Source organism: Coffea arabica, chromosome 2c (genome assembly GCF_036785885.1).
Source record: "Coffea arabica cultivar ET-39 chromosome 2c, Coffea Arabica ET-39 HiFi, whole genome shotgun sequence".
In the NCBI taxonomy this organism is placed as follows: Eukaryota; Viridiplantae; Streptophyta; class Magnoliopsida; order Gentianales; family Rubiaceae; genus Coffea; species Coffea arabica.
The window spans coordinates 55,239,715-55,248,378 of NC_092312.1; the positions used below are offsets into that span (position 1 = coordinate 55,239,715).

Here is an 8,664-nt window from a genome sequence, read left to right on the forward strand (position 1 = left end):
GGGTCTATCCGGTGGGTCTATCCCATTTACATTTCTGTCCGAGTCTATCCCGTGGGTCTATCCCATTTACACTTCTGTTCCGTGGGTCTATCCCATTTACATTTCTGTTTGGGTCTATCCCGTTTATATTTCTGTTCGGGTCTATCCCGTGGGTCTATCCCATTTACACTTCTGTTCGGGTCTATCCCGTGGGCCTATCCCATTTACATTTCTGTTCGGGTCTATCCCGTTTACATTTCTGTTCGGGTCAGTCCCGTTTAAATTTCTGCTCGGGTCAGCCCCGTTTTAATTTCCTGTTTGGGTCTATCCCATTTACATTTTGTTCGGGTCTATCCCATTTACATTTCTGTTCGGGTCTATCCCATTTACATTTCTGTTCGGGTCTATCCCGTGGGTCTATCCCATTTACATTTCTGTTCGGGTCTATCCCGTTTACATTTCTGTTCGGATCTATCCCGTGGGTCTATCCCATTTACATTTCTGTTCGGGTCTATCCCGTTTTAAATTTTCTGTTCGGGCCTATCCCGTTTTAAATTTCCTGTTCGGGTCAGTCCCGTTTTTACATTTCTGTTCGGGTCAGTCCCGTTTAAATTTCTGCTCGGGTCAGCCCCGTTTTAATTTCCTGTTTGGGTCAATCTCATTTCAACATTTTGATAAAGAGGTCAGTCCTTGTTTCAAGGGCGGCTATCGTTGGAATCATTCGCAGCCGAATAATGCAGGTAAGTATTTGGTGTCTACTTCTTGGTCTCAAGTTTTTTCAAAACTCAGACAAAGAGGGGCAAACTGTAGACACCAAATTTTGAAATAATTTATATGCTTCGTTTTAGTGATAATTCTTGTCTATTGATTTTTGTTAATTTCATGATTTTATTTTAGATGGTTTGCATTTTTGTTCATTATCGTTTGTTTTGCCCTTTTAGGTGTTATTTTATTTTATTTTAGTTTTATTCACTTTTTAGTTTTTTTTTAGTTTTTGCTTTTTAAGTTTTAGCATAGAAAATCATGGAAAATGAAAAAAAGGAAAAATCATGAAAAAAAAAAACAGATACGCGGCATGCAAGCTGCGTATTGTCGCAGCTTGCAAACAGAGAATTGGGCAGCCCCTTTAGCTGCAATTTTAGGAAAATGGCTGAGGGTTTTAGGGGTTGGAGGTTCCCATATAAAAGGGAGGAGATAGCCTTTTATTATTTTAGGGGGGGCTGATGAAATAAGAGTGAGGCGGCTGTGAGGGAGCGACGGTAAAAAAAAAAACCAGAAAAGCTACGGAGAAAACTTGAGGGAGAGGATAAGGGGGTATCGATCGACGGCCGCACATCTGGAGAGAAGAAAGAAAGAAAACATCGACAGAATAGAAAGTTTTGGGAGAGAAAGGGGTGGCCAGAACAGAAAAAAGAACGAAAAAAAAAAAGAAAAAGATAGGAGAGGGACGGCGAGAAAGTTTTAGATAGGGAATAACGGCCGCAAATCTAAAAACAACAAAAGAAAATAGAAATCAGAGAGAATAGGCATCAAGTGACGGCTGCAAAACTTAAGGAAAAACAGAGGAAGGAAATAGAGGAGCTGGGTTTCGGGCAGACGAAGGAGAAGAAATAAGAAAAGGGGGCAACGAAGGAGAGTGAGGGTGGCGGCTGCCAATCTGGAAAGAAAAAAATGAAGACAGAGGTGCGGCGGTGGAATTGGAAAGGAGAAAGGAAAACTGAGAGACGGATAGAGATGAGATAGCTACGGCTGAGGGCTACTGGGTAGAGAGGAACCAGAAAAAGGATAGCTATAAATCTTGGGGCAAACGAAAAGAAAACTTGCGGATAGAAAAAGGTTGCAGACTGCGCACGAAGGAGAAAGTTGCAGCCGAGGGGATTCGAAAAGGGAGGTTGGAAACGGAAAATCTGTGGAAGGAAAATAGCAAACTGGAAAGATTTGTTCTGAAGTAAGAACCTTTTCTCCGCAAGCCTCTTCATTGAAGGTAACAATCACTTTCTTGATTCATGTTTCACATGGGTTTTTTATTGTTATCTTGGAAATCTGTCTAGAGTGTCAGACAGGTTCTTGACCTGTTATCTTTCTGTCACCTAATGGTGCATGATCGAACCTGATTAGTTAGTGTTTGTGTGGGTCCTTGATATATTTCATTATCTGAGTCTGAAACGCCGGGTTTGAGTGAAAGGATGGCTAGATGAAGTTGTCGTCCTCTGCTGAAGGACGCAGCTTCAATCGCATTTTTTTTGCATAAAAGTTTTCCAAGAGTTTGCGTCATTTCTGTCTAAGTTTTTGCTTGATTGGATGTCAAGTCCAAGGCTGTGTTGTTTAAGTCATTTGTGGTGTTCGGATGAAAAGAAATCACACCAGAAAACCAGAAATTTTTTTAAAACAAAGCTGAATGTTTGGGTCTGAAATTTGAGTTTGGAAATGAAAAAATGCAGCAGGCTTGCATGTCCGTTTGTTGAAGTTTTGCATAGTTAAAGTGTTTGATTTGTTTACCATTTGATTGGAGTACCGTATGCATGTATGATGTGAAGTAGAGTTATGTTTTGAAATAGAGTTCAGCTGCAATATAGCAATCCCATTCGTTGCAGCCATCGAATCATTTTGCTGCATTTTCTTTGCTGATTCCCTTTCCACGATTGCCCACCAAGTTTCGCCCCTAGCTTGTTTGTTGACCTTATATTGAAAAGAAGAAATTGAATAAGTGGTGTTTGAGTTGGCCTGCTTGGAGTCTAAACCACCTGAATCAAGATCACATACCCGTTGAAGATGAATTTCAGGTTGCCAAACCTGTTTTACATGAATGTAACCCCAGATTTTTGCATCAGTTCATCCTGCGTTTCTTGCTATCTTGTTTGTTTCATTATTTGGGTCCGTTTCCCAAAAGGTTTAAGGTTTTGATGCCTCCTGTCTCACTTCTTGTGTTTGTCATGTGCCTGGGATCTTATCATGCTCCAGTCAGTAGAGTTTGTTTTAGTCATTTGGGGTCACACATGTTTTCTCGTTTTTGCTGCTCCATTTTCTCTCTTTGCCGATGTCCTCTTCTGTGTCACATGTTATCATTTCAGAAATTTCGTTGGCTAGAGTTGAGTAGCTTCATGTAGGTTTCATGTAGGTTTTTGTGTTGGAATGCCATATTATAGCTTCCTTTGGTGATGTGCAAATGATTCAAATCTTTCGAGAATTGCAAAGGCTTGCAGGAGTAGTTGCGGTTTGAAGTTACAGAAACCTGAATGCATGGCACAACGTTTGCATGAAAATATTCTTCAAAATTGCCTCTTAACCCCCTCAAGTTTCACCTTATGCTATTATGACCCACAAAATTGAGAAAATTAATCAATTGGGTCCCTGTGATTTTTGCAGCAATGCATTATGGCCCAATTACATTCCATTTTCTTGCAATTTGGTCCTAGAAGTAGTTGCATTTTAACCTTTACTTGACCTTTTCTTTGCTCTTGGGCCCTTGAAGTTCCTAAAAATGTTTAATTAGGCTTGAGTGCTTGATTAATGCTCACAATTGAGTCCTTGGTAGCCTCAATTTTTCAACTTGATTGCTTGTTTACTTTCATTAATGACCATATTTTGTTAAGGTGGTGCTTAATTGCATGAATTTGTGAATTTTATATCTAAATGAGCTTGTGTTTGCCTATTTTCTTTAATTTTCCCAAATAAATTGGTACCTTGACCATTTCTTTTATTTTGGAGGATAAATAAGTGACTTCACCCCATTAGAGCTCCAACTCAAGGGAGGTATAACTTCTTTTATCTTTTTTGTCTCTCCTATGTGATCCAACGTGCTACGTGAAAATTGCATGTCTACTTGCTTCCCTTGTTTTTCTTTAATTCCTTTCATTTACTTTTGCTTTTTATTTAAGTTATTATTTATGGGGTATGTGTACACCTCTTGGCTTGTAATAGATAGGGCTTGGAGGAGCATTCAATGAAGACCTATCGAAGTCATGTGCCTAGCTAGCAAATGTAATAGTTAGGGCTTTAATTGTCTTATGTGTCTTGCATGTTTAGTTACTACGTGTTAATTTGCTTTGTTAGGGTCATCCGGTCATCCGGTCGATTTTTGTATAAATCATCAATTCATTTGACCAATTTACCCCTTTTAGGGTCATCCGGTCGATTTTTGAATAAATCTTCATTTCATTTGGCCAATTTATCCATTTTTTAGGGCAACCGAGCCGATTTTGAATAAATCAAGTTTCGTTCAATCTATTTGATCAATTTACCCTTTTTAGGGTGATCTGATTAATTTTGGATAAATTAAATTTCATTCAATTCATTTGACCTGTTTCTCTTTTAATAAATTGTCAATTTCATTTGACCAATTAGGATTTCAATGTCGAATTTCAAATTGGAAAATCTAGTCGATTTTGATAAAAACATCCATTGCATCCAGCCATTTGATTCAATTGGGGTTTTGGCCCGTGCTTCACTGAGAAAATTTTGTCAAACAAATTCCAGTCTCTTCGATAGGAAGTTCGTTAAGGTCAAAACCCGTGCAAATTCTTGTATCGATCCAAAGTGATCAATCCCTTCGGACGATATCCTCATTTTGACAAACGTCTCTTCTCACTTCAATTGACCAAATTTTTTTAAAATTACTTCTCACTCAATGAGTTGATCGGATCCATCAGGTATGGTATAGTGCCTACCCTAGAGGATTGCATCCTCATTCTAGGCTTACCCTTGGCACAAAAAGAGCTCCTCCATAGGACATGCATCCGATTTTTTGGATATTTACTAACTCTTGTCTTTTCCTTTTCCTTTTCTTTATTTTATTGGAATAACTAAGCGAGGGTTGAATCTAAAGGCAATCTTTTCAAAAATTTTCAGGATATATTTAAACATAGCTTCTCGTCGAAACCCCATCATAACACGATCCCGTAGTCAAGCTCAGAGGAGTCGTGTAAACATGAGTTCACAATCGGAACAAGCAGATAGGTCTACTACTACCGCCCAACCTGAAACTACAAGTTTAGGGGTTCAGTTGACTGAGATGCTTACTAAGTTTGGTGAAATGGCTACCGAAATGGCGGCCCAAAGGAAGTTGATTGATGAGCTAATTAGCAGCGGAGTTCAACCTGAACCTATACCCGTTAAGCAGCCTGAGCAAGAGCCATTTGTCATCCCTTCAACTCAAGTCACCGTTACTCCATCTTTCCCTATTCCACCCGAAGGAACTTTCACATATCCCACCATACATTTGCCATACACTTACCCTCCTGATCCTTCATTTTTCCCTACTTGCATGCAAGGCCCACAACCCCAAATCACTTCAAACATACCACCAGAGCCACATACTTTTTATCACACTGCTGCTGAGCCATTCCTACCCGACCATATTGTTCAAACCAAGCCAGAAATGGGGGAATCTTTCGCTCCCGTTGATATAAAGCTGCTCAAACGCCTTGACCGTTTTGATGAGTTTATGAGGAAAAGTCAGGGGTTGAACAAACAAGGAGTCTTGGATTACGATAAGCTTTGCCTTTTCCCGAATATGCAATTGCCTGAGGGGTTCAAAACTCCGAAGTTTAACAAGTACGATGGCACGGGTAATCCCAAAACATATCTCCGACTGTTCGCCAACAAGTTGGGTAGGCCAACAGATGATGAAAATCTGCCTTTGAGGCTATTCCCAGAAAGTTTGGAGGGGGATGCACTCGACTGGTATTCCAAGCTGAAACCCGAAGAAGCGAAGACCTGGCTTGACTTGTCCAACGCTTTTGTAAAGCAGTACGAGTATAATTGCGAGCTGGCTCCAACACGAACCACGTTGGAAGGGACAAAGAGGAAGCCATCTGAAGATCACAAGACTTATGCCAAGAGGTAGAGGAAAATAGCTGCAAAAGTCGAGCCACCAATGACCGAGGACGAAATCATACGCACTTTCATTAAAGCACATGATCCGCCGTACTTTGAAGAAATTTTTCGCATGACTGGATGCTCGTTTGCCGCTATTGTCAATAAGCTTGAAGAGTTCGATGACTTCGTGAAAGCTGGGAAGATTGTTAATGTCTCTGCCCTCAAATCCCAGTTGGATGCCTTGCAGGGACAGGGGAATAGTGGGAAGAATCCACAACTTAAAAAGAAAGAGGGGGAAGCTGCCTTCATATGGGGTCAAAACCCTATCCCAAGACCTAAACCTCGACAATATCCCACCTACTCCAACCCTTACCCTTACTATTCAAACCTTCATCCTGTTTATCACACCAACACCAATCATCCTCGATCTCGCCCTAACTACACCAACTCGCCTTTAACCCCTTTTCAAATTTCTCAACCAAATCCTCACCAAAATTGGCATCGGCCTCCATTCAATCCAAGAATGCCTCCGCCAAGCAGACCCGTTTACAACTATCCTCGGCCTCCTAAAGCCAACAATCCGGGACGTAACCGCACATTCACCAATCTCGACAGGCCTTTGGATCAATTATATGACCAATTGAAGGCTGCCGGAATGTGACGCCCCGAAAAAAAGAGTTTGAGAACCCGTAAAAACCCTAATCTTTTCCGAGGGTTCCTTTAATAGCATGTTTTCTGCATTTCCTGGCTTAGGAAATTTTCCTGAGGAATTTTTATGAGTAATTATTGTTTTTAGATGGTTTTTCTAGTATTGGAGAGTTTTTGGAAAATTAAGAGTGTATAATGGACGTGGGACCCACTAGTGCGAAAAGTTCGGAAAAATTCGGCCAATAAGGTTAAGTTTCGGATACTGTGTAAAATTTATCGGGTGTTAAGAGATAAGTAGAGTGTGTGAAATGATTGATATGAGAGAGAAAAGAAAGGATAGGATTGCATTTATGAGAGTGACAAGTGTCACCATTTCATTTGATTTGACTTAAGAGTTACTATTCATTTTTTTTGACTTTTGACCAAAATTGGTTAAATATCTAAAAATTTCACAAAAAATCACCATTTTCTTACCTTGGATGGCCGGCCCTCTTAGCTCAAGAAGGAAGAAAGCTTCTTCAATTTTCAAGCTCCCAATTAGCTCAAATCAACCAAAACAATTGCATAAATTAGTTTCTACTCCATAAAATCTTTCTAGTTGGTGTTAGTGGTTGATTTGGTGAAGTTTTTGGAAGAGTTAAGGTGTCCAACATCTCTATCTCTCTTGGTTACTAGGTGAGTGGTGTGTGAATTCCCTCTTGCACTTAATGAAGCTTAAGTTATGCTTATTAGTGATTAAAGTGCTGAAATTTCTGGTTTTATCTTGGTTTGAAGTGATTTGGTGAAGTTTTGATTTTATTGATGATTTTTCTGGTTTAATTGGATTATGGTGTTGTGGTTGTTTATGATGATTGATAATGAGGGGTTATGACTCTAGTGGATGGAAATGATTGATATTTGCAACCAATTTTGGATTTGGAATAAATTTTGGAAAGTTAGGGTTCATGAAGCTACATTCTGCCCGAATTTATTGCACCATGTTAGAGGCCGAATTGGACTTTGCTCAAAACATGAAAGTTGTAGGTATTGATGAGTTTGAAGTGCCTGTAAAATTTCAGGTCATTTGGATTTGTGTAGAGTGATTTATGTCGATTTTACTGTTGCTGGTCTGGGTTGCTCAGAATGTGAAAACTGCGCTTGTAATCGTTTGTTTTCACTGGAATTGGTTTGGATTTTGAAGTTGGTGTCTTCTGATGAAATGTAGCTGGATGTCTTAGCTAACATATGCCTTTGGAATTTCGGCATTTGGACCTGTATAGGTTGAGTTATAGTAATTACAGCATTGTGTGATTTGTGAACCTGTTTTAGTGGTTCTGGTTTGGTATTTTTGGCATATTTGACCTAGTTGTGCTAGGAACTGGACTGAGTGACCTTCTACATTGTTGTAGCCCTGGTTCTTAGCTTCGAAACGGTGTATCTTGCACCTTCATCCGACAATCGTAGCGCCTTTGGTGCCATTACCGCAAAATGACGTCAAAACCTGTTTTTCTGGTTTTGAACTTAACTTTCATTTCCAGACTTTTTCCTAGCTTGACTTGTCTTTGTACTACTTGGAGCTTGCTGAATGGATATTAGATGAACTTATTTGTGTGACTTTGGGACTGGCTGGAGTAATAATGAAGCCTTAATGGCTGGAAAAGTTAGAAATGTAGGGGAAGTGTTGTCCGAACTTTGAAGGGACTTGTTTGCATTGGGTTTGTGATCTAAGGCTTGGAGTTGAGCAAGGCAATGATACATGATGGATGGTTTCTGAGCCGTGGAGGTGAGTGACCCCAAACTATTGTTAAAGCTTCTTATGAAATGTTTCTTGCATTATTTACTCGATTGCATCTCATGCGTGCTTGCATGTGAATTCATGATATGATTTTGGCTTCAATGAGTTCTGGGAAAGTCTTGTACTGGACACCAACGTCTCCACTCTGTTTGTGGTTCATGTTCATGTTATCTGGAGCTCAAAAAGGGGCTTCCTCTCTCTGTTCGTGTGTTATGCTCTATTTGAGCGTTGGGTGTTCAAGTTTCAATGATTTCACTGGCTCACGAGAGCAAAAATACGTGCATTTGATACTTGAATCATGACATCACGACATCATCGAAATGCATTATTGTGAAAGATATTTGATTACTGGTTTTATTTGGTTACTCGCTGAGCTTTTAGCTCACCCCAAAAATGTTTTATTCCCCCCCCACAGGGCTCAAGGCGAAGAAAAGCTTGGAGTGCTT

The 8,664-nt window shown here is 39.9% G+C and overlaps 1 protein-coding gene across 1 annotated transcript; it reads left to right on the top strand.

The window, feature by feature from the left end:
* Positions 1 to 1,574: 1,574 nt before the first annotated feature.
* On the top strand, positions 1,575 to 8,190 carry LOC140035351 (uncharacterized). Its single transcript, XM_072075992.1, has 2 exons — positions 1,575 to 3,732; positions 4,828 to 8,190. The coding sequence occupies exon 2, from the start codon at positions 4,907 to 4,909 to the stop codon at positions 5,822 to 5,824; it is 918 nt and encodes a 305-aa protein (XP_071932093.1). The 5' UTR covers positions 1,575 to 3,732; positions 4,828 to 4,906; the 3' UTR covers positions 5,825 to 8,190.
* Positions 8,191 to 8,664: the final 474 nt, after the last annotated feature.

Bases quoted from the DNA above. Each gene is read 5' to 3' on its own strand.
- LOC140035351 (XM_072075992.1), top strand. From the start codon at position 4,907: ATGAGTTCACAATCGGAACAAGCAGATAGGTCTACTACTACCGCCCAA.